This window comes from Oncorhynchus kisutch, linkage group LG14 (genome assembly GCF_002021735.2).
Source record: "Oncorhynchus kisutch isolate 150728-3 linkage group LG14, Okis_V2, whole genome shotgun sequence".
NCBI classification, from domain to species: Eukaryota; Metazoa; Chordata; class Actinopteri; order Salmoniformes; family Salmonidae; genus Oncorhynchus; species Oncorhynchus kisutch.
The window spans coordinates 56545343-56571004 of NC_034187.2; the positions used below are offsets into that span (position 1 = coordinate 56545343).

General features: G+C 42.0%; 1 protein-coding gene across 6 annotated transcripts in view; it reads right to left on the reverse strand.

Moving 5' to 3' along the window:
- Positions 1-476: 476 nt before the first annotated feature.
- Positions 477-25662, reverse strand: part of LOC109903578 (collagen alpha-1(XIV) chain) — a 127274-nt gene continuing 102088 nt past the window's right edge. For 2 of the 6 annotated variants that reach the window (XM_031788605.1, XM_031788610.1), the window contains 15 exons: positions 24581-24739; positions 23747-23824; positions 23377-23463; positions 23070-23123; positions 21663-21758; positions 20668-20721; positions 19778-19831; positions 18999-19052; positions 18631-18702; positions 17589-17624; positions 15813-15879; positions 15411-15599; positions 14229-14306; positions 12859-13014; positions 477-2033 (listed from right to left, as the gene is read on the reverse strand). In XM_031788605.1, the coding sequence (XP_031644465.1) occupies positions 1720-2033; positions 12859-13014; positions 14229-14306; positions 15411-15599; positions 15813-15879; positions 17589-17624; positions 18631-18702; positions 18999-19052; positions 19778-19831; positions 20668-20721; positions 21663-21758; positions 23070-23123; positions 23377-23463; positions 23747-23824; positions 24581-24739 (1548 nt within the window). In that variant the 3' untranslated portion in view covers positions 477-1719. Of the gene's footprint in view, positions 2034-3946; positions 4031-4123; positions 4193-12858; positions 13015-14228; positions 14307-15410; positions 15600-15812; positions 15880-17588; positions 17625-18630; positions 18703-18998; positions 19053-19777; positions 19832-20667; positions 20722-21662; positions 21759-23069; positions 23124-23376; positions 23464-23746; positions 23825-24580; positions 24740-25662 lie in introns of those variants that run through there. The other 4 variants (XM_031788608.1, XM_031788607.1, XM_031788606.1 and 1 more) reach the window with 4 other exon arrangements.

Genomic DNA, 25662 nt, shown 5'->3' on the forward strand with positions numbered 1-25662 from the left:
GACTCTACTCTCACTCTGCAATTAGACAGAGGGAGAACGTTTCTGTTGTCACACCGTTTCGGTGTGTGTCAGTTCCATCAGTTCATTTGGTTGTATGTCCTATGTAGAGTGCAAGATGCTGATGACGAAGGTAGAAAAGGGAAAAAGGCAATGTACTGAAAAAGCTGTGATAGTGTATAGCTTAGTGATTAAAAATAAGAATGTATTGCCCACTGCTTGCTTGCAAAGTTTCAGTGCATCCCTTTTCAAGTGCCGATTGCTAAGAAAATCACGACAAGGATTAAGGATGTCATCTAGAAGACTCTCAGCTATAGCAAGTACACATTGCTTTGGAGTTGCCATCTGTGCGGGTCCTCTAGTAATGAAAAGTATTTGAACTGAAAATGTAATTTAAGTTCTACCATTGGTTCAATTGAAGTGCATGCTATTAGGCCTGCTAGTCTGAGAAAACAAACACATCCATATGAACAAAGAAGCAGTGTTGAGAGTACCCACTGTGACTAATGGTTATACTTCAATTTTATTGTTTGAAAAATCAATACCAAGTAAAAAATAAATTACTTTCTTGATAGAACCATATTCTGATGAGAGGGGCCACAGTGGCCTGTTCCACATAGTTTATCTCTTGAGCTCTGCAAGGCTAATAGACCACAGGCCTAACAACTCATCACAATACTTTAGGGGTTCTGGAGACCATATTCCGAGACACTTGCAATAAAACAAACATTTATTAAAAAATAATTTAACTAATAATCTTGTTATATTACATGTTTAGCGCCTTCTCAAACACCCTTTGAAGACATATCCTAAAAATACAAAGAGAGACATGTTTGTAGCGAACACTGCAATGGAGGTATTAGTTGGGCTATATGGCTTGACCCTGTCAAGATATGAACACATATATGTTGTATCCTTTGGCTGGGGACAAAATAGCACTATAAATTGATATGGAATGATTAGATGATAAACAAACACACATGCAAATATTACAATATGGGACATTTCCTCAAAATAAATAATAATAATTGGAAAATAACTTGTTGAGTCTGTTTATAATGTTAGTTGGGTAGTTATCAATATAGGTAGTTATATTCACTACTAATATGACCAAGTAGTAGATCGTTAATATTCATATTTATTTTCAAAATGTTCAAATAGCACTTGCTATCCATTCTTGAGTAATATCCTAGCCATAAAAGCTTCCATTGAACTGAAATATTACTACTATACTATTTACTATACTATAACATACTAAACTATATTATATTATACTACACTACACTGTAGGCCTTCCAGTATTTACTAAGATCATAAACGAGCACTTGAAGTAAACCGCGACCAGGAAATTGATAAATTGCATTAAATGAGATTAGGTGGTATGCTGAAAATGAAAAGAAAACAACAATACAAATGTATCTCTTGATGTAACTGATTTACACACACAAAAGTCTGACCACACTGTAACCAACAGTACATAACCCCTATCTACACCACCAACCACAACACTTCCAGAGAGAAGAAAAGGAGAAGATGGTCCCTCCCACTCTCTCCTCCAACCTCCACCACCCTTCCCCTCCTATATGTCCCTTTGACATTGACATCAGGCACTTTATGATAGTCCTTAGACCCCCCTTTGGATATTTCTCCCTCCAACTGAACAGTCCCAACTCCTGTCGTGTATCCCCGACTTCCGCAAGGCTCTCCTTAGTTTGTTCTCCCTCATGGGACAACCATCTTCCTCTCCCCTGGCCCCTCTTCTTCTTTCTTATCATTCTTGTCAGCTAGGCTCCTGTAGGAGCGGTGGATCCCGGGGGACCTCAGCACCTCGTCGCCCTGGGTGAGGCCTGGATCTTCGGGCACGACCGGTCGAGGCGCCGGGTAGTTGGGCTGATAGTACTCGGAGGGGTAGCCCCCCTCGCCATACCTATAGGGGTCCTCCTCCTCCACCTCGTCATAGTTCTGGTAGGTGTTGGGGGGCAATTGGACTAAGGGAAGATTGTGGCGGTCAGATGTGTCACCACCGATGCCACCCTCTTTAGCCACCGTGGCCACCCCCAAAGCGTGCATGTGTTTGTTTGTTTTTGATTGGGTTAGCAGGACAGGAAGGAGGCAGAGACACACAGGAAGAACAGTGTTAGCGTCGACATCAAAGCGGCCAGAAGAGTTAAAGAGGAGTAGGGAGGAGCAACACTGACAAGGTAAGGAGATCTAAGTGGTTCTCTTACTAAATATATGAGAAAGCTCAACTGAATAACGCATCAAATGACAATCAGTATTAGTCAACCACTGGCTCCTTTTGGAATATAAAAACTGTACACATTCACTGCAGAAGCATAGAGAAGCCTTGGATAAAATATATACTAAACTCAGCAAAAAAAGAAACATCCCTTTGTCATGACCCTGTCTTTCAAAGATAATTCGTAAAAATGCTTGTTCAATGAACCATAAACAATTAATGAACATGCACCTGTGGAACGGTCGTTAAGACACTAACAGCTTTCAAGGCAATTAAGGTCACAGTTATGTAAACTTAGGACACTAAAGAGGCCTTTCTACTGACTCTGAAAAACACCAAAAGGAAGATGCCAGGGTCCCTGCTCATCTGCGTGAACGTGCCTTAGGCATGCTGTAAGGAGGCATGAGGACCGCAGATGTGGCAAGGGCAATAAATTGCAATGTCCGAACTGTGATACATCTAAGACAGTGCTAAAGGGAGACTGGACAGACAGCTGACCATCCTCGCAGTGGCAGACCACGTGTAACATCACCTGCACAGGATCTGTACATCCAAACATCACACCTGCCGGACAAGTACAGGATGGCAACAACAACAGCTTGAGTTACACCATTAACGCACAATGCCTCCATCAGTGCTCAGACTGTCCACAATAGGCTGAGAGAGGCTGGACTGAGGGCTTGTAGGCCTGTTGTAAGGCAGGTCCTCACCAGACATCACCGGCAACAATGTCGCCTATGGGCACAAACCCACCGTCACTGGACCAGACAGGACTGGCAAAAAGTGCTCTTCACCGACGAGTCGCGGTTTTGTCTCACCAGGGGTGATGCTCGGATTCGCATTTACAGTCAAAGGAATGAGTGTTACACCGAGGCCTGTACTCTGGAGCGGGATCGATTTGGAGGTGGAGGGTCCATCATAGTCTGGGGCGGTGTGTCACAGGATCATCGGACTGAGCTTGTTGTCATTGCAAGCAATCTCAACGCTGTGCGTTACAGGGAAGACATCCTCCTCCTTCATGTGGTACCCTTCATGCAAGCTCATCCTGACATGACCCTCCAGCATGACAATGCCACCAGCCATACTGCTTGTTCTGTGCGTGATTTCCTGCAAGACAGGAGTGTCAGTGTTCTGCCATGGCCAGCGAAGAGCCCGGATCTCAATCCAATTGAGCACGCCTGGGACCTGTTGGATTGGAAGTTGAGGGCTAGGGCTATTCCCCCCAGAAATGTCCAGGTGCCTTGGTGGAATAGTGGGGTAACATCTCACAGCAAGAACTGGCAAATCTGGTGCAGTCCATGAGGAGGAGATGCACTGCAGTACTTAATGCAGCTGGTGGCCACACCAGATACTGACCGTTACTTTTGATTTTGACCCCTCCTTTGTTCAGGGACACATTATTCAATTTCTGTGAGTCATATCTGTGGAACTTGTTCAGTTTATGTCTTAGTTTTTGAGTCTTGTTATGTTCATACAAATATTTACACATGTTAAGTTTGCTGAAAATAAACACAGTTGACAGTTTCTTTTTTTGCTGAGTTTAGCTTGTATGCGCTGAAACATAAAAATGCATTTATGGCTAAATGAGTTATTGTCTCAGGCTCAGGTAGAATGTTTTTCTACAAAGAGAAGGACTTTGAACATCTTTATAAGAAACAAAGCAGTAGTTGTTGTTGACCGAAAAAAAAACAGGGGATATTGGAAGGGGGTAGAATGAAGCGACAAGCCTGTCTAGCCTCACACCTCCACTACAACCCTTTTTGAATGCTGCTCGCTACCAATACTTTTGTTGGACTTCAGTAAGAGAAAGTAGAGGGAGAAAGAGGGAGACACACACATACCACAGGTCAGACAGACAAGACAAAATCACATGCTGGTATTACTCACACCGAGGAGTACATGGAGAACACCGCCGGCCTTTCTAGCCGTACAGTGTGCTCACCGTACCGTCTTTTCCTCAGAGAAAAGGGTGATAGAGACAGACATCATTGATGGTCTAGGTGTCCATGCACACATGCATTTACAGTTAGGGCGCTACAGATTGTATCCACACTCACAATATCCAGTATATTAGATGATGAACCATCTAAGAAATAAGGCTGAGGGGGTGTGGTATATGGCCAATATACCACAGCTAAGGGCTGTTCTTTTGTACGACAAACACGGAGTGCCTGGATACAGCCCTTAGCCGTGGTATATTGGCCATATACCACAAACCCCCAAGGTGCCTTATTGCTATTATAAACGGGTTATCAATGTAATTAGAGCAGTAAAAATAAATGTTTTGTCATACCCGTGCTCTACGGTCTGATATACCACGGCTGTCAACCAATCAGCATTCAGGGCTCGAACCACCCAGTTTATAATGTTGAATTAATCATGATCACATGACTGTAAAGATGCAGAATTGTCTTTTTGAAACTTGGTAAAATATGGACATACTTGACGCAATAGCGTGGTATGTACATGAACATACTGAAATATGACTTATCGTGATAAGGCTTTAAAAGTTTATAGATATTTTGACATAAATACATGTCACAAGCATTGACAAATATCTATTAGGTCTATAGAACTTTAAACAAGCAAGAGTGTTTGAATTCAATTCCACAACCTAAGATACTGGGATAAAGACATGGCGGCAAAACATTTTTTTCTCTCACATACCATTCATTGTATGAATTCAACACATTGTAAGTCATTGTTTGCAAGCTAAATTCTGCATCTTGGGTGCATTTTGTATTTCAAGGTGCTTAAATGACAACAGGAACTATTGGATTCATAAATAAACCATATGCTCAAAGACATCTTACTGTAAAACCATCAGATAATAGAATGGGCAAAAAAAAATCCTGAGCTGTCAAAAACAGAGAATAAAGGACATCCACTCATTTATTTTAATGAGGTTAATCAAGTGAGTCTCAATTGATTTGAATTCGAAGTCTATTAAGTATAAAGTAAATCAGAAAATAAATGCCAATTACTTAAATATATCTCAGTATGGGCATCCAAATTAAATTTGGGTAACTGGTAAGTTAGTACTACAATAGAGTAGAGATTCTTTTCAAGATAGGTCATGTTTAGGGTTGAATATTTTCCCGGTATTTTACAAATGTTCCATCGCGAGAATAAATCAATTTTCTCCTGGGTAACCCGGAATTTCCCACCAAAACCTTAAGTGTCATTCTAAAGCATTATAAAGCATATACATATGTCTGAATTTGATTAGAGGGTTGATCAGCATGAACATTCAAGCCTGATGCTACGTGAGCCTGGTGGGCCAAACATTAAATACATGTTATGAACCCAAGCCCCAAAAAGTCCAAATGACAGTCCCATTATCAAATCAAATCAAATTGTATTTGTCACATAAGAATGGTTAGCAGATGTTAATGCGAGTGTAGCGAAATGCTTGTGCTTCTAGTTCCGACAGTGCAGTAATATCTAACAAGTAATCTAACAATTCCTACACAACTACCTAATACACACAAATCTAAAGGGGTGAATGAGAATATGTACATGTCAGTATATGGATGAGTGATGGCTGAGCGGCATAGGTGCAATAGATGGAAAAAATACAGTATATACAGTTGAAGTCGGAAGTTTACATACACCTTAGCCAAATACATTTAAACTCAGCTTTTCACAATTCCTGACATTTAATCAGAGAAAAAAAAGTCCCTGTCTTAGGTCAGTTAGGATCACCACTTTATTTTAAGAATGTGAAATGTCAGAATAATATCAGAGAGAATGATTTATTTCAGCTTTTATTTCTTTCCTCACATTCCCAGTGGGTCAGAAGTTTACATACACTCAATTAGTATTTGGTAGCATTGCCTTAAAATTGTTTAACTTGGGTCAAACGTTTCGGGTAGCCTTCCACAACCTTCCAATAATAAGTTGGGGGAATTTTGGCCCATTACTCCTGACAGTGCTGGTGTAACTGAGTCAGGTTTGTAGGCCTCCTTGCTCGCACACGCTTTTTCAGTTCTGACCACGAATTTTCTGTGGGACTGAGGTCAGGGCTTTGTGATGGCCACTCCAATACCTTGACTTTGCTGTCTTTAAGCCATTTTGCCACAACTTTGGAAGTATGCTTGGGGTCATTGTCCATTTGGAAGACCCATTTGCGACCAAGCTTTAACTTCCTGACTGATGTCTTGAGACGTTGCTTCAATATATCCACATAATTTCCCTACCTCATGATGCTATCTATTTTGTGAAGTGCACCAGTTCCTCCTGGTGCACTTCACAAATGTGAAGCTGCCAACCCTGTGCTTCACGGTTGGGATGGTGTTCTTCGGCTTGCAAGCATCCCTCTTTTTCTCCAAACATAACAATGGTCATTATGGCCATACAGTTAAATTTTTGTTTCATCAGACCAGAAGGAAACAAAAGTACGATCTTATTCCCCATGTGCAGTTGCAAACTGCTTTTTTTATGTCGGTTTTGGAGCAGTGGCTTCTTCCTTGCTGAGCGGCCTTTCGATATGTCGATATAGGACTCGTTTTACTGTGGATATAGATACTTTTGCACCTGTTTCCTCCAGCATCTTCACAGGGTCCTTTGCTGCTGTTCTGGGATTGCACTTTTCGCACCAAAGTACGTTCATCTCAGGGAGACAGAACGTGTCTCCTTCCTGAACAGTATGACGGCTGCGTAGTGCCATGGTGTTTATACTTGCATACTATTGTTTGTACAGATGAGCGTGGTACCTTCAAGCGTTTGGAAATTGCTCCCAAGGATGAACCAGACTTGTGGAGGTCTACAATTTTTTTCTAAGGTTTTGGCTGATTTCTTTTGATTTTCCCATGATGTCAAGCAAAGAGGCACTGAGTTTAAAGGTAGGCCTTGAAATACATCCACAGGTACACCTTCAAATGTTGTCAATTAGCCTATCATTTTCCAAGCTGTTTAAAGGCACAGTCAACTTAGTGGATGTAAACTTCTGACCCACTGGAATTGTGATACAGTTAGTTATAAGTGAAATAATCTGTTTGTAAACAATTGTTGGAAAAATGACTTGTGTTATGCACAAAGTAGATGTCCTAACCGACTTGCCAAAACTATAGTTTGTTAACAAGAAATGTGTGGAGTGTCTGAAAAACAAGTTTTAATGACTACAACCTAAGTGCATGTACACTTCCGGCTTCAACTGTACATGTGATAAGAGTAATGTAAAATATATAAACATTATTAATGTGTCATTATTTAGAGTGGCATTGTATAAAGTGACTAGCGATCCATTTATTAAAGTGGCCAGTGATTAGGTCTCCATGTAGACAGCAGCCTCTCTGAGTTAGTGATTGCTGTTTAGCAGTCTGATGGCCTTGAGATAGAAGCTGTCTTTCAGTCTCAGGGTCCCAGCTTTGATGCACCTGTACTGACCTCGCCTTCTGGATGGTAGCGGTGTGAACAGGTAGTGGCTCAGGTGGTTGATGTCGTTGATGATCTTTTTGGCCTTCCTGTGACATCGGGTGCTGTAGGTGTCATGGAGGGCAGGTAGTTTGCCCCCGGTGATGCGTTGTGCAGACCGTACCACCCTCTGGAGAGCCTTGAGGTTGAGAGTTGTGCAGTTGTCGTACCAGGCTGTGATACAGCCCGACAGGATGCTCTCGATTGCTCTTGTTGCTCTTGTTTCCTGAAGTCCACGATCATCTCCTTTGGTTTGTTGACGTTGAGTGAGATGTTGTTTTCCTGACACCGCACTCCGAATGCCCTCACCTCCTCCCTGTAGGCTGTCTTGTCGTTGTTGGCAATCAAGCCCACTAGTGTTGTGCAGACCGTACCACCCTCTGGAGAGCCTTGAGGTTGAGGGTTGTGCAGTTGTCGTACCAGGCTGTGATACAGCCCGACAGGATGCTCTCGATTGCTCTTGTTGCTCTTGTTTCCTGAAGTCCACGATCATCTCCTTTGGTTTGTTGACGTTGAGTGAGATGTTGTTTTCCTGACACCGCACTCCGAATGCCCTCACCTCCTCCCTGTAGGCTGTCTTGTCGTTGTTGGCAATCAAGCCCACTAGTGTTGTCTGCAAATTAGATGATTGAGTTGGAGGCCTGGGGGCTGGCCGTCAGAAAGTCCAGGACCCAATTGCACAGGGCGAGGTTGAGACCCAGGGCCTCCAGCTTGATGATCACCTTGGAGGGTACTATGGTGTTGAATGCTGAGCTGAGGTCAATGAACAGCATTCTTACATAGGTATTCATTTGGTCCAGATGGGATAGGGCAGTGTGATGGCAATTGCGTCATCTCTGGACCTGGCGGTATGCAAACTGAAGTAGGTCTAGGGTGGCCGGTAAGTTGGAGGTGATATGATCCTTGACTAGTCTCTCAAAGCACTTCATGATGACAGTAGTGAGTGCTACAGGGCAGTAGTCATTTAGTTCAGTTATCTTTGCCTTCTTGAGTACAGGAACAATGGTAGCCATCTTGAAGCATGTGGGGACAACAGACTGGGATAGGGAACGATTGAATATGTCTGTAAACACACCAGCAAGCTGGTCTGCCCATTCTCTGAGGAGGCGGCTAGGGATGCCGTCTGGGCCAGCAGCCTTGTGAGTGTTAACACGTTTAAATATTTTACTCACATCAGCCACAGAGGAGAGGGGGAGGCGTAGTCCTTGGCACTGTATTATCCTAAAAATAATTATATTATAACATAACTCAAAAGAAATTTGTTTGCATTTTGGCGCAGTCCAGGCAGTGCTGAGAGGGATATTTTGGCCTGCTCTTTGTTCGGGGAGCCGCAACGGTGGCACTATATTATCCTCAAAGCAGGCAAAGAAGGTGTTTAGTTTGTCTGGAAGTGTGACGTCTGTGTTCGTGACGTGGCAGGTTTTCTTTTTGCAGTCCCTGATTTCCTGTAGACATATGCCTTTATATTCAGTCATATTCCCATTATCCAATACATACAGTGCATTCGGAAAGTATTCAGACCCCTTCCCTATTTCCACATTTTGTTATGTTACAGCCTTTTTTCCTCTTCAATCTACACACAATAACAGGTTTTTAGAAATCTTTGCAACAACAAAAAAAATGTATTTACATAAGTATTCAGACCCTTTGCTATAAGAATCAAAATTGAAGGGCCTTGGTCAGGGAGGTGACCAAAAACCCAATGGTCCCTCTGACAAAGCTCCAGAATTCCACTGTGGAGAACCTTCCAGAAGGACAACCATTTCTGCAGAACCCCATCAATCAGACCTTTATGGTAGTGGCCAGATGGAAGCCACTCCTCAGGAAAAGGCACATGACAGCTCGCTTGAAGTTTGCCAAAAGGCATCTAAAGATCTCTCAGACCATGAGAAGCAAGATTCTCTGGTCTGATGAAACCAAGATTGAACTTTTTGGCCTGAATGCCAAGCGTCATGTCTGGAGGAAGCCTGGCACCATCCCTTCGGTGAAGCATGGTGGTGGCAGCATCATGCTGTGGGGATGTTTTTCAGCGGCAGGGGCTGGGAGACTAGTCAGGATCGAGAGAAAGCTGAATGGAGCAAAGTACAGAGAGATCATTGATGAAAACCTGCTCCAGAGTGCTCAGGACCTCAGACTGGAGCGAAGGTTCACCTTCCAACAGGACAACGAGCCTAAGCACACAGCCAAGTCCCTGAAAGGCCTTGAGTCGCCCAGCCAAAGCACAGACTTGAACCCAATCAAACATCTCTGGAGAGACCTGAAAATAGATGCTCCCTATCCAACCTGAAAGAGCTTGAGAGGCTCTGCGAAGAAGAATGGAAGATGTGATACTTAATAATCTTTTTGCAAAAAAAATAAAATAAATGGTTTTTGCTTCGTCATATTGGGGTATTGTGTGTAGATTTATGAGGGGAAAAAAACTATTTAATCCATTTTAGAATAAGACTGTAACGTAACAAAAAAAGTCAAGGGGTCTGAATCCTTTCCAAATGCACTGATATATTTTATTTAACCTTAATTTAACTAGGCAAGTCAATTAAGAACAAATTCTTATTTACAATGACAGCCTACCCCGGCCATATCCGGCTATGATATACAGTAGACTACTGCACATTATGCACGGCAGAAAAATATAAAAGCCCATAGTTGTACCTAGCTATAGGCTATGCTCTCTTGGGGAAATAAATTTAACTAGCTCCAGTAATCTAATCTTTTTGAGTGTGTATTGTATTGCAATATACTGAATTACACAAATCGTTCAAACCATGGTAAAGCAGAAGAGAACATGCAATTCTGGTGCGAAACATGAGGCCTAAAAAGTTACAAGTATACGCTAGCAAATTTGATTTTAATTTTGAAATATAAAGGTCTTGTAAGTAAGCATTTCAGTGTAAGGTCTACTACACCTGTTGAATTTGGCGCATGTGACAAATAACATATGAAGAATTTGTCACATGCGCCAAATACAACAGGTGTAGTAGACCTTACAGTGAAATGCTTACTTACAAGCCCTTAACCAACAATGCAGTCAAGAATAAATAAATAAAACATACATTTGTATAATTAGTAGGTTGACGCATATATAGCGTCAGAGGAAGGCCCCAAAAATTGTCAAAGACTCCAGTCACCCAAGTCATAGAGTGTTGTCTCTGCTACAGCACAGCAAGCGGTACTAGACCACCAAGTCTTGGACCTAAAGGTTCCTTAACAGCTTCTGACCCCAAGCCATAAGACTGATGAACAATTAATCAAATGGCCAGCCGGACTATTTACATTGACCCCACCCTTTGTTTTTACACTGCTGTTTATTACCTCTGCTGTTTATTACCTCTGCAGTCACTTTACCCTTACCTACATGTACAAATTACCTCGACTAACCTGTACCCCTGGCGCACATTGTCTCGGTACCGGTACCCCTTGTATATAGCCTTGTTATTGTTATTTTATTGTGTTACTCTTTATTTAATTAGTCATTTTATTTATTTAGTAAATATTATCTTAACTCTATTTCTTGAACTGCATTGTTGGTTAAGGGCTTGTAAGTAAGCATTTCACGATAAGGTCTACACTTGTTGTATGTGCATGTGACACATAACATTGGATTTGATATTTCTTTCATAATATTTCCCCTAATGTTATTAGCCAACATACTCTTTCTCACTCTATTTTTGCTTTATTCCTTCCTCGCTTTCAACAGTTAAATGGAAAACGTTTCGTGGTCATAATCTTCCTCATTCTAATGTTATCCTTGAATAATATAGGACTAGAATTAGATGCAGAAGGCTAAATAACTGCTATAGCCTACCACTATCGCACATTCGCTCTTCTTTCAAACTACCCGTGAGTTCTATCGGCTGGAGGTATTTATCAATCAGCAAAAAAGAGCTTGCGCCCCTCTTCGAATAGTCTATTGGTATAAGAAATGCTAAAAAAGTTATGTCCAGCAAGCTATTTAGTCTAGCTTTTCCTGCATGGGACTCCAAGAGCTAAGGAGCGTTTATTAAGGAGAGGTCTGCGGAGCACAGGTGCTTGCATACTGCGCAAGAGACAGAGGCATTAAGTTAGAAGCTTATTATACATAACCCTAATTAGCTAAATATAAGGCTAATACTGCATTGAATTTATTACCTGAAAGAGGTAGGCTAGAACATATACTGTATATAGGGCTATATATCAAATATAGAAGAGGATTATCTATTTTGTATGCAATTTGAATGGAATTGATGGAGAGAGAGAAAGACTGCGAGAGACTGCTTGCACGTGTTCTGATTTAAAGCAAAGATATTCGAGTGATATGCTTTTTTTCCCTGCAGTTGCAAATAATAAATAAAAATCTTTACAATTACAAAACAAGGTGACACCCGAAAGTCAGATGGATATGGGTAAATTAGAGGCGCATTCGGTCTTTATATTACTGTAGCATAGGCTATGCTGCAGCAAATGTAGGCCTACCTGTCTCACGAAAAAAAGTGACCATGATGAGATGATACAGTAGGTCTACATGCACTGTGAATTGCGCTCCATACAGACATGGGATGTCTGTCCCCACCCTGAGCATTAATTCATCATGCAGAGGCTGTAGAGAGGCCAGATTTAGACATTGCATATCCTTTAACAGTTCCATTTCACGCCATGCTGTTCAGACAAATAATTTATAATAATTTACAGTTTTCTCACAGTTATTTATCCCGGGAAAAGGGAGTGATTTTGGGAGGTAACCGGGTTACCACCATTCAACCCTAGTCATGTTGTCTTAGCTTCACCTTGAAATACAGTGAGTGTGGATAAAGGTGTGATTCGGGTCAACCCTCTGGCGGATTTAACCCAATGAGAGCTCTTTGCTCAGGTCTCCCTGTCGAAGAGCTTCTGATGGATTAAATTCGTTAGTGATTGATTGACAGGGTATGATACAATACATCAGATATAAAGACATGAAAAAAAGGCCAGATTCAGTCCGAACCCTTTGACATATTCTCTGATTACAAACCCTCAGCCTTACTCAAGACTTTAGGGTTTTTAAAGCATTCTCAGAGAGTGTATCCCCAGGTAAGTGTTATCTACCCAACAACATGATGGGAATGACAATTTAATTCTCTATATATGGCAAAAACAATTAGATCTAATGTATTGGACTTTGTATTTTATATAATTTTATGTTGCCTTGTTGTGTTTTTACAGTGGTAAGGGATAACGATTGTCATAATTACCTCCTACGTTGTAGCCCACACAGGAGTTCTGGTCACAGTATCCAGGAGGTCCAGCCGACCCCACTGGTCCAGGGATACCCGGCCGCCCAGGGGTTCCAGGGTTCCCCGGCCGACCAGATGGACCCTGGCTACCTGTCCGGCCCTGACCCGTTGGTCCTGGAGGAGAGGCGGAGAAAGGGAGAAAGGGAGGAAGTGTGTTTTAATACAACAAATACATTTTCAATTAACAATGAAGGTTTTAATTAACTTTGAGCTACATTCCGAAGTGAAATCATCATATGAAATGTTAAGACAAACCTTTGAAACATGATGGCATTATTATTGTCTTCATTGTGACTAAGAACACTGCATATAGAGGTAGAATTCACCAAGTTAAAGGGGTAGTTCACCCAAATTACACATTGGTTTCCTTACCCATTTGTGGCGCAAATCCCAAACAAGTCACGGGACCGATATTAGCATCATGTCCAAATAATACGAAAGTATCTAAAATGTATTATAAAGCTCAACAAAGTCATTTATAGATGTTTTGAAGATAATGTGCGAAAAATGCTAATATTAGTCCCATGACTTGAATGCGATTTGTGCCGCAAATGATAAAACATTAGCATGTGGAAGCAGTGGCAGAGAAATTCAATCAAAGTATGGATTGCTGTCATATCTTATCCATAGACTGCTTACAGGGTTAGGGAACCAATAAATAATTGTATAATTTGGGTGAACTATCCCTTTAAATCTAGTAGTGTGCTTTGAAACAGAATCCATGATTAGGCCACTGATTGGCCAGACTTCCGCACATTTACCATTACCCAGCGGTCAGTACCAATAAGCATAAGCTTTTGTGTCTTTTCATCAGACCCAAAATGCTATTATTACTGAGCTGTCTCCATCAGGAAATGCTATGAATATCCTTTTTCAAATATCCTTGGGGGTACTCATCTCCCGCATGCCAGATTCCTGAAGTGTTCTCTCAGAGTTCTCTCCTGTGGCCCAACCTGGCAACTGCTTCAGGATTTCAATCAACACACTGTATCAGCTAGACCACAATCAATACAGGAGTCAATAGCTATGCCCTCTAATAAGGTTTCATTAAACCAGTAAGGGCAGCGTAATGAATAACAACCAAAGTAAATTAAATCAAACTCAAGCTACCCTCTCCATTTCATATTTTACCCTTGAATCAAGACGGGAGTGCTTAATCAAAAACAGATCGGATAACTTCCTATTTTCTAATCCACCTGCTCAACAGATGTTGACTTCCTCTGCAGAGGCTCGGTAGCAAAGGAAGTCCCTGGAGGAAAATTGAAGTTGGAACTGTGCAGTTTTTATTGTGGGGGGGGGGGGGGTTCAGCGGGCATTGTTTTGGTTACCTGGGGGCCCGACAGGGCCTCTGGGACCCTGGACTCCTGCGCCTGGGCTTCCCTTGTCACCCTTCTCTCCTGACAAACCTGGACAGACAGAGACCAACGGGACACACACTTTGACAAAATGCAGAGAAGTGGGCATGCTTATCTCCTTTCCGTATTATATCACCATCAGCACTAAAAGTGGCATGAACAATATTGTAGATCTACCTGTGTAATCATTTTATTCTGATTATATTAGTGTGTCACACCCTTATCTGTTTCACCTGTCTTTGTGCTTGTCTCTACCCCCTCCAGGTGTCACCCATCTTCCCCATTATCCCCTGTGTATTTATACCTGTGTTATCTGTTTGTTTGTTGCCAGTTAATTTTGTTTCATGAAACCTACCAGCGTTTGTTCCCCTGCTCCTGTCTGTGCTTGCTCCTGTTTTCTAGTCCTTCCCAGTTTTGACCGTTCTGCCTGCCCTGACCCTGCCTGCCATTCTATACCTTGCCCCACCTCACTGGATAAATGTTTTTTGTTATTTAAAAAAATATGTTCTCTTTTTCGTGGTTTCTAATTGGCAGTTACAGTCTTGTCCCATTGCTGCAACTCCCATATGGACTCAGGAGAGGTGAAGGTCGAGAGCCGTGCGTCCTCCCAAACACAACCCAATTGAGCCGCACTGCTTCTTGACACAATTCCTGCTTAACCCGTGAGCCAGCCGCACCAATGTGTCGGAAGAAACATGTACACCTGGCAACTGTATCAGTGTGCATTGCGCCTGGCCCGCCACAGGAGTCGCTAGAGCTGCGACAGAGCCTGGACTTGAACCAGGATCTCTAGTGGTGCAGTGCCTTAGACCAATGTGCCACTCGGGAGGCCCTGCCTCACTGGATTATTGACCCCTGCCTGCCCTGACCCTGAGACTGCCTGCCGTTCTGGACCTTTTGTACCTTCTCTGGATTACTGACATCTGCCTGCCTTTGACCTTTCGTTTGCCTGCCCCTGTACTAGAAATACATTTTTGTTTCTTCGACACTGTCTGCATCCGGGTCATACCTGAAACCTGATAAATGATGTTTTAATACGTTACCTGGCAGTATCATTTACTGTAATATCGTATCCCACAAGCTTATGGCATAGGTTACATGACTATATCTTCACTTGAAAGCTTAAGTTAAATCGGAGCCTTCTCTATACAGTACCTCTGGCTCCTGCTTGTCCATTTTCTCCGTTGGACCCGGGGAACCCTGGTCTGCCCGGGGGCCCCTGCTCTCCCTGTGGTCCTGGGCCGCCCTGCCGCCCAGGCTCTCCTGGGGGACCTGGAACGGTGCGGACGGAGACGGATGCGCTGGGGATGTGGTTAAGGATGGAGCTGTAGCGAGCCATGTGACCTGTGGGACAGACGTCAGGCAGAGGTCAGTGGCGCATGAACGGATGACAATGGCAAAATACCCTTACACTTCCATAAACAACACTCACATTTTCATGTACTGTATACCCCTTCCACAGAATACACTTACACTCAAAGACACAAGACCTATGAAATCACACATCCACACACACACAGGAAGAGAGCCAGATGGAGGATAAAAAAAATGACTCACTCTGTATCAGTTGTTCACAGACCTGCCGGGCGATTGCTTGGACCGATGCCTGGGATTGCAGGTCACCCTGGAGAGGAAAAAACACATGGTGACACCAAGTCCACGGCTACACTCCAACCTGTTTTATCGTCCCCACAGGTAAAATAACCTCCACCATTACTTAGGTAGAAAGCCTGCCAGCCATGAATTTGACATCAACTCTTTCAATTGGAAAACATAGCTGTTGTGGCCAAGCCTAGATGTTGCCTTTTGAGCCTTGTCTAAAAACCTTATTAGCCATTCAATGCTGTTACGGGCGACACCAATCCGTAAAGTACTTAAAACAAACCCCTCTCTCCACTGGGATTCTCTGCCTCTAACCCTATTACAGGGGCTGAGTCACTGCCTTACTAGTGCCGTCCCTAGGAGAGGTGCGTCACTTGAGTGGGTTGAGTCACTGACGTGATCTTCCTGTCTGGGTTGGCGCCCCCCTTTGGTTGTTCCATGGCGGAGATCTTTGTGGGCCATACTCGGCCTTGTTTCAGGATGGTAAGTTGGTGGTTGAAGATATCCCTCTAGGGGTGGGGGGCTGTGCTTTGGCAAAGTGGGTGGGGTTATATACTTCCTGCTTGGCCCTGTCCGGGGGTATCATCGGATGGGGCCACAGTGTCTCCTGACCCCTCCTGTCTCAGCCTCCAGTATTTATGCTGCAGTAGTTTATGTGTCGGGGGGCTAGGGTCAGTTTGTTATATCTGGAGTATTTCTCCTGTTTTATCTGGTGTCCTGTGTGAATATAAGTATGCTCTCTCTAATTCTCTCTTTCTCTCGGAGGACCTGAGCCCTAGGACCATGCCTCAGGACTACCTGGCATGATGACTCCTTGTTGTCCCCAGTCCACCTGGCCGTGCTGCTGCTCCAGTTTCAACTGTTCTGCCTGCGGCTATGGAACCCTGACCTGTTCACCGGACGTGCTACCTGTCCCAGACCTGCTGTTTTCAACTCTCTAGAGACAGCAGGAGCGGTAGAGATACTCCTAATGATCGGCTATGAAATGCCAACTGACATTACTCCTGAGGTGCTGACTTGCTGCACCCTCGACAACTACTGTGATTATTATTATTTGACCATGCTGGTCATTCATGAATATTTGAACATCTTGGTCATGTTCTGTTATAATCTCTACAGCCAGAAGAGGACTGGCCACCCCTCATAGCCTGGTTCCTCTCTAGGTTTCTTCCTAGGTTTGGGCCTTTCTAGGGAGTTTTTCCTAGCCACCGTGCTTCTACACCTGCACTGCTTGCTGTTTGGGGTTTTAGGCTGGGTTTCTGTACAGAACTTTGAGATATCAACTGATGGAAGGGCTATGTAAATACATTTGATTTGAACACGAGAACAATAGCTCTTTAAAATATAACTGCTGTGAAGTAGAAACACTTTTTCTACAGCTGAGTAACACGGCTCTAAAGCTTTAGCTTAGAAGGTATGCAAAATGGGTTCTGGTTGCAGTACAACGTGTGATATTTCTCTTCAGAAAACTTGTTGTAATGGTAATTGTTTACTGTCAGACTGTCAGAGAACCCCTATAACCCCAAGCTGAGGAGCGGCAATTACTTGAAAGGAGGGCATTACTTGTTTTGAAAATTGATGTTAAGAACAGTACTTCCACCACATAATTATATTATACAGAACAAGGCAAGTATCATAAGATATCTCAATTATATTTAATAGATGCTGTTTTGGCATGAATGGGTGGTTGCCACTGCTGCCAAAGCAATATGTTTGTTATCTATGACTTACTCTTTCTCCCTTCTCTCCTTTGTTTCCGGCGGGACCCTGCAACAGAACAAGAGGTAGAATGACAATGGACAGAAAATAATGAGGTAAAACTGTACAAATTGTTTGAGTTGTCAATTGCTGTTGTCATCTTTTTCCTTTTTGCTAAGGTCATTATTTGAACCCTGGCATAACCATTTCTCTGCAAAGGTCATATAATAACTATGCAGTACCAGTTATTACATAGAGGCACTACTATGTAATAACTGCTAACCTTCTCTGGCTCTTGGTCGTTGGTTGGACGATAAGCTGTCCTAAAAAATTCATGTAGATAATCTTGTGAGGAAGTTTAACTGAAATTGTGATTTTATTCTCGTAACAAGGCTTGCTTCCCATTTGAGGCTAGAAAGATGCTTGTTCAAGCCACTTTTCTTTCTGAAATTGATTATGGTGACTTAATATACAGTGCATTTGGAAAGTATTCAGACCCCTTGACTTTTTCCACCTATTTTTTTAATGTTACAGCCTTATTCTAAAATTGATTAAATTGTGTTTTCCTCCTCAATCTACACACAATACCCCATTATGACAAAGGGAAAACAGGTTTTACCTTCACTGTGTAGTTCCTTAAATAATTTTCCCTGTCTCTGAATATCCCCACTGAACTGTTACCCTCTCTCCCAGATCCTTACACATACACATAGAAATACGGTATATTCCTGACCATGTGACCTGCCCTAGAATAATGCCTTGTGTTCGTTAGAGTGTGTAACTTTCATTGGTCAAGTCATGCAGTCAGGAAAAACTCTGGGTCTAATTATGATAGATACACTGTACTGTAGGACTATGTACAATATATTTACATACTATATGGCTTTGCTCTCTCCCAAGACCTCCCTCCCTAATCCTACACAAAGCGAACAAAGCTGATTGAAATGACATCATACTGACGTATCTTGTTGTAATGATGCAATTTCAATCAGTTCTGCTTGCTGGGTATTTCCTCAGCTAGTGGGTCAGCTCTGCTTCAGTAGTAGTAATGGACATAGAGGTTCAGATAACTCACAGGAGGTCCCTGGTTTCCCAGTGACCCTGGAGGTCCACTTGACCCTGGTGACCCAGAAGCTCCTGGAGTGCCCTGTGGGTGAAACACAAACAAACAAATTGTCATCTCACTGATTGAGCAATCACTCAAACGTACAATGTGTAACTTTAGTTTTTCCAGTGGTAACTTGAGGTACTACAAAACATTTGGCCAAGAAGCAAAGAAGAAAACAGTCACATTCGCCAAGGAGCACAAACAATTAGCCTACAGGGACAGTACCTTTGACAAGAAAGTATTGTAAATTGCAGATTTAATTTTACAATTCATTGACATTCATTCAAATTAATTCATCAGTTCCTGATGCTAAATCCACAAACAATCATACTCACTATAGTCCCTGGAGGTCCTGTTCGCCCCTGGGGTCCATCTTTACCAGGAAGTCCCTGTGGAAAGGTGTTACAAGTACATATTAATGCCTATGAGACTGTGCTATTATGGCAGCTCATATACCACAACTTCATATTCACATAAATCTATTCCTTTTGATTACAATGCTTTCAGAAAGTATTCAAACCCCTTGACTTTATCTACATTTTGTTACGTTACAGTCTTATTCTAAAATGGATTCAAGTTTTTTTCCCTTCGTCAATCTTCACATAGTACCCTATCATGACAAAGCAAAAACAGTTTTTTATACATTTTTGCACATTTATGAAAAATATAACTGAAATACCGGACGGCCAGCTATAGTCTTGGTGGTTCCAAACTTATTCTTTTTCAGAATGATGGAGGCCACTGTGTTCTTGGGGACCTTCAATGCTGCAGATATTTTTTTTAAACCTTTCCCCAGATCTGTGCCTCAACACAATCCTGTCTCAGAGCTCTACGGACAATTCCGTTGACTCATGACTTGGTTTTTGCTCTGACATGCACTGTCAACTGTTGGACCTTATATGTCCAATCAATTAAATCTAACCACAGGTGGACTCTAATCAAGTTGTAGAAACATCTCAAGAATGATCAATGGAAACAGGATGCACCTGAGCTCAATTTCGAGTCTCATAACAAAGGGTCTGAAAATGTATGTAAATAATAACCAAATGTGGAAAAAAGGGAAGAGGTCTGAATACTTTCCGAATGCACTGTAAACAGACCGTCAAGACCTTACCCTTGTTCCTGTTTGTCCCGCTCGACCTGATGACCCAGGAGATCCAGGAATGCCCTGCAACCGTAGAGAGAGAAAACAAAAAGGTGAAAACAAAAAGGCCAGTTAAGGGTGTCAGCATGAATACATTTGTATTGACAGGCTCGGATGGTTGGACCATTATCCTAACTCATTACAGATAATTAATGTTGTGAAGCTGGAGCTGTTTGTAATACACAGTCTCTTGTATGACCTTCACAGCCGTCAAAGTCAAATTCCCTCACTCAGACACAACGAGTACTGAATGCCAATGGCATGGCTCAAAGCCTATTACAAACAAAAGTATACATCTCCCAACCTCTACAGTTATTGACAGGATCCATCTTAATTTGCTCAGAGATTGATTAAAATGAAAGTGTATTGCATCTTAGGCATGAGTCATTACAACAGAGGGGAAATAGCTATTGTTTTGTAAAAACTGGTGTGATGTCTTGTTACGGTCCAGGCAGGCGCTGCCCATAACCACAGATCTAGGATCAGATTACCCAAACGCCAATGCTCAAATGTACCATTAGGAGGATGGAAAATATCTGACCCTGTATCAGTGGTTAAGACCAACTTCTTCCTTCTCCTCTTATTTATTACCTGTGCAAATCCTTTAATGCATTGAAATAAAACTGACATCACATCAACCAAACGGTAGCAGAAGCTCTTTCACTCAAATTATGCAGCAACTCTCTTACCAGAATTCAGAATGACATGTTCCCATTAACAGTTACCTTACAGAGATAGATATTCAATATGCCATTCAAAAGATCTCCCTTTGGTGCAATGGTGTCATTTGAAGACTGAATGCCATTTTGTGATGAGGGAAAGTGTGTCTGAAAGGGCAGGAAGTGAATGGTGGTCTTTACCTGTATTCCTGGAGCACCAGCTACACCCTTCTCACCTCTTTCTCCTGGACCACCCTGAAGTTGGAAAAAACAACAATAAATATCAACAGCAAATATCAAGCTTATTTGGAGGCTATTTCATAAATTGGGGTCGTCCCTATCTGGTCACAGTGTGCTTTCTAACTACAAATGCCATTTGTTTCCAAACTCTTCCAATAGCTGTACCTTTACTTATCCCCTACCTGTCACCATAATTGTCATGCCCTGACCATAGACAGCCCTTGGTTCTCTAAGGAGTTGTAGGTCAGGGTGTGACTAGGGGGTGTTCTAGTTCATTATTTCTATGTTGGTGTTTTGTATGGTTCCCAATTAGAGGCAGCTGGTAATCGTTGTCTCTAATTGGGGATCATATTTAGGTAGCCATTTTTCCCACCTGTGTTTGTGGGATATTGTTTTGTGTATGTGCATGTGGCACCACTACTTTCACGTTTCGTTGTTGGTTTATTGTTTTTGTTTGAAGTTTCGCCTTGGTCTGTCTCTTATCACGATCATGACAATAATCCTGAATTAACAACAAATAGATCATGTCTTCAATATAGCACTTCTGTATGTTATACCATCAAATACTTTACCATAGGCTGGCTTAAACATGGCCTTAGTAAAGTTAAGAGATCTGGGCGTATCCTTTAATGTTTTACCTGTCATTCATTAGTCATTGATCTGTTAATACCAATGCAGGTGTAACCCAGTACTTCATTTTTGACTGTTCTGTTTACAGTCTATTAGGTTACGATACATCCTCCCTCCTTTACGGCTTACGTTTAACAACATCCCTTGGGCAAGAAAGAATCAACATCTGAGTATTACAACACCTTTTAAAAGGCAGTCTTTATAGCATGCCTAGGTAAATCGGGTACTGTAGCTATTGTATGTTATGTGTGTTGGGATACTAGACTCCTCTAATATGTGCAGTATTAGATGGTGGGTGTCTCAATTAATGTGTATGTGTGGCTTACCGGAGGGCCCATGATGGTACGTCCGCTGGGCCCCTGTGGTCCAGGAGGCCCCTGCAGCCCAGGAGAACCAGCGTCCCCAACTGGACCTATCGGTCCCTGTCACAGAGACAGAAGAACACATTGATAAAGTAGATTAGAATATAGTTAACATTATACTATAGTTCTAGTTAAATTCCCTGCTTTCTACAGTTATTACAACAATCTAGTATCACTGGAACAAACAGAGGAAATAAACACCAAATTACAAAGTAAAATCTAACTGAACACTAGTACTGTAAACATTTTTTATTTACATATAGGCCAATAATAAGATAAGATCATCACCAGACAACATTTTAATCAACCATCTCCCTGACCACCTTCCTCTGATCAAGCCATAAACTGTCCCTCTCCATCTTTGGAGAACGCATGCACCCACATGATCTGGCCACTATTGGCTAACCTAACCAGTGGTGGAAAAAGTACCCAATTATCATACTTGAGGAAAAGTAAAGATACCTTAATAGAAAATGACTCAAGTAAAAGTGAAAGTCACCCAGTAAAATACTACTTGAGTAAAAGTCTAAAAGTATTTGGTTTTAAATATACTTAAGTATCAAAAGTAAATGTAATTGCTAAAATATACTTAAGTATCAGTAAAAGTGTAAATAATTTCAAATTTCTTATATTAAGCAAACTAGACGGCATTATTATTATTATTTATGGATAGCCAGGGGTACACTCCAACACTCAGACATAATTTTATACACCGGTCAGCAACGGATGTGGCTGAAATAGCCAAATCCACTAAATTGTATATATTTTATTCCATACAACTGTCTTCATCCTTTATACATTACCTGACCTAGGTCTGGGTGTCTGAGAGGGGGCTTTAGGCTAACTCAGTGATTTAACTGCAAATCAGAGACCCGCGAGGCTGCTCTCTGTCTGTCTTGTCATGAGCCTACCAGTCGCAGGTCATTGACTTTCATGGGAGCACGTTGTATCTCCAATGAATATGAAATTCATGAGAGTAGAAAGACAGCATGGGTGCACTGCGAGGACGGCTGCATTACAAGGACCTTTACATGCTATAATAACACCCCATTCAAACACCAGTACAATTTTCTGGGACTTTCAAGACCCGTGCAATCCAAGTCTAATAGCATGAGAGAGTGAGAAATGAATAAAAGATTAGAACTTTGCAAAGGGCATTTATAGAAAGAGTGGGTTTACAGCTTAGCAGTACACAAGGGATATTTTATGGAAGAGAGGTATCCAAGAGGGTATGTGTCTGGTATCCATCAATGAGGGTATGTCCCCCCACCCACCCACCCACTGAGTGATTGTGGAATTGTTACAAGCTGCATTGACTTTCATTGTGTTTTTATTTACATGAGTGTGTGTGTGTGTGTGTATAAACTGTACCACAGCTCCTGGTTCTCCACGGTCCCCTCTCCCTCCTCTGATCCCAGGTCCTCCCTGTTGATAACACAAACACCCACACACCCTCTGTCACACTCCATCAAGATAAGGACCACAGACCTTAAAGACACACACTATCAACACATCCTAAACACACTATCACACACCGGGTGTATGTACTCTCCATCCCCATATGTCACACTGTGTTATGTTCATCAACCACTGAATGCAATGAATGAATGAAATCCTAGCTCAACAACAGCTGTAAGTAACACATGATGCTGATTAAGGAGAGAAGGAGGGTCCTCACAGGGGGTCCAGTGGGGCCAGGGGGACCTTTGCTTTCCTGGCTGCAGGTGCAGGCCCTCGGCATGGCAGGACAGTCCTCCTCCTTCCTCTTAGAGATGAGACAAATACCACCATAACATGACTGTATGACAATACATGCAACACAAGAGTACAATGACCTAATGATTATGATAATGACCAAAGCATAATGATAATGACGATAATGCTATAAAAAAATAATAGGATAATGACCTTATGATAACACAATAACAAGATGACGCAATATGACATCTATGACACTATCCTACAACATCCTACGACACATTACAACAAAGGTTAAGGTCATCCCACTTCAGTCAGTAGATGAGATCAGTAGTGAGGCGTGAACTCACCAAACCAGGAAGCTCACAGCACTTGTCTCGGCTGGCCCAGGACGTGCTGCAGACGATGTCAAACGCCTGCAGTTGGAACTGAGGACAAAAAGAGCAACAAACACACACATCTTTTCTTACATTCACTACAAACATGTTGTTACTTGACTAATTGTCTCTTGATAGAACTAGCAGCAAGCTGTGAATCTCCTAAATAAGACCTGAGAGAAAGTATGATAATTATTCAGTATTACGCATTGTTAACAGAATTGTTGCACATCTCTTATCGAGGAGGAAGAATCTATCAATAATTGGTCTCTCCAAACAGATTGCTCTGTTTTGTCCTGAAAGGGGTCAATTTGAAAGAAAAGTGTGAAGAGTTTTTGTCAAATAAAGAAAATGATCAAGCCTATCAGAGAGTACATCTCACTGCTATTCCTGTATGAGGATATCTGGGCAATTTATGGAACTGGGAGATTGGATATGAAAAGTACAGTTGTTTCTATGACTTGTTTATATTTAGTGGAAAATAGATCTTGACGTGCTGATGTGATTATACTTTATTCAAACTCTCTGTCTTAATGCTGTTATAACAATTCATAACCTAGGTAGTTTATCACCACTCTATTGAATACTCCATGACACTAAACACCATAGTGTATGTTAGAATTCAGCCCGACTGCACATAAAATAAGAAGAATCAAGTGGTTAAAAATGCATAGAAATCTAATGACGGAATATTGACATGGATATTGAATGGGGATGTCCTTAGAACTACAGTATATTCTAGTAATTCTACATCGATGTCAAAACGTCTTCTTGTATACCCTCTCTGATCTATCTGTCACAGCTTACCGGTGCAGAGCTGTCCTTCTTCCCCCTGGAGCGCACCATGCGTCCCAGCACCTCCAGGCCATCCGTGGTGATGTTGCCCGCCGCGTTGATGGCCTTCTCCCCTACTAGCTTACAGTCAATGACAGCCTTGGCGCTGGTCTTGCTAATAGCCATGTGCAGCTACAGGGAAAATGAAGAACCAGACCTAGGTACAAATACTATTTTAAATCTTTCAAATACTTTGAGCATTTGCCTGGAGTGCCAGTTTGGCAGGGTTTACACTTTTGCGGCTATTCTATTGGTTCCATGGCGCCAGGCAAGCTCAATTCTAAACACAGATAAATGATCCTAAATGATTTGAAATAGTATTTGAACCCAGGTCTGTTTGGAACACAGACGCAGTGCGATTGAAACATCTTATATGCGCGTCTCAATAAATCACTGGGGAGCATTAAAGAGTTACGGTTTCAGAAAACAGAAAGAGGTTCAAAGAGACACAGGCTGTAAAAGAAGGACAGATTTCTGCGCAAGCATTCCACTAGTCACCCGAAACAAGAGTCGGTTTTGAAGTTGGTGGATTTCAGACGTTTTTCTCCCTTTGACACGTCAAGTTTCTCCTGTATGCTTTGTTGGAAATGGGATGTCTCGTGGGGGAAATATATGGGGGAATTTCAAGACATTACTCGAGCAAATTCCTATTCATACCTGATTATCAACTGTGAACGTATGTCTTTATGAAACAGCACTTTCAGCTTTGTTTGACATTGGTGCATTACTATGTTAAAGGGCTGATAAGGATGTACAGGATGAACTGTAGCATTTCCTTTGTATTTACCTCTTTTTTTCGACAAAAACAGATTCCCGATGAATCATTTGAATTAGGCGTCTTTAAAAAAACACCTACTGCAATGCAAGGAGTCAGAGAAGTATCTAGCCGTTAGTCAAGTCTTCTTGAGAGGTAATCTAATATTTTACCACATTATCACCAAGCCTGATGGGCGAAGTGCTGACAAGATGACACATGAGAATACTTATGGATTGGCAGGGGAAAGAATTGCAGTAATCACTGGTGATAATTTGCTGAGGAAAAAGGCAACAGTGGT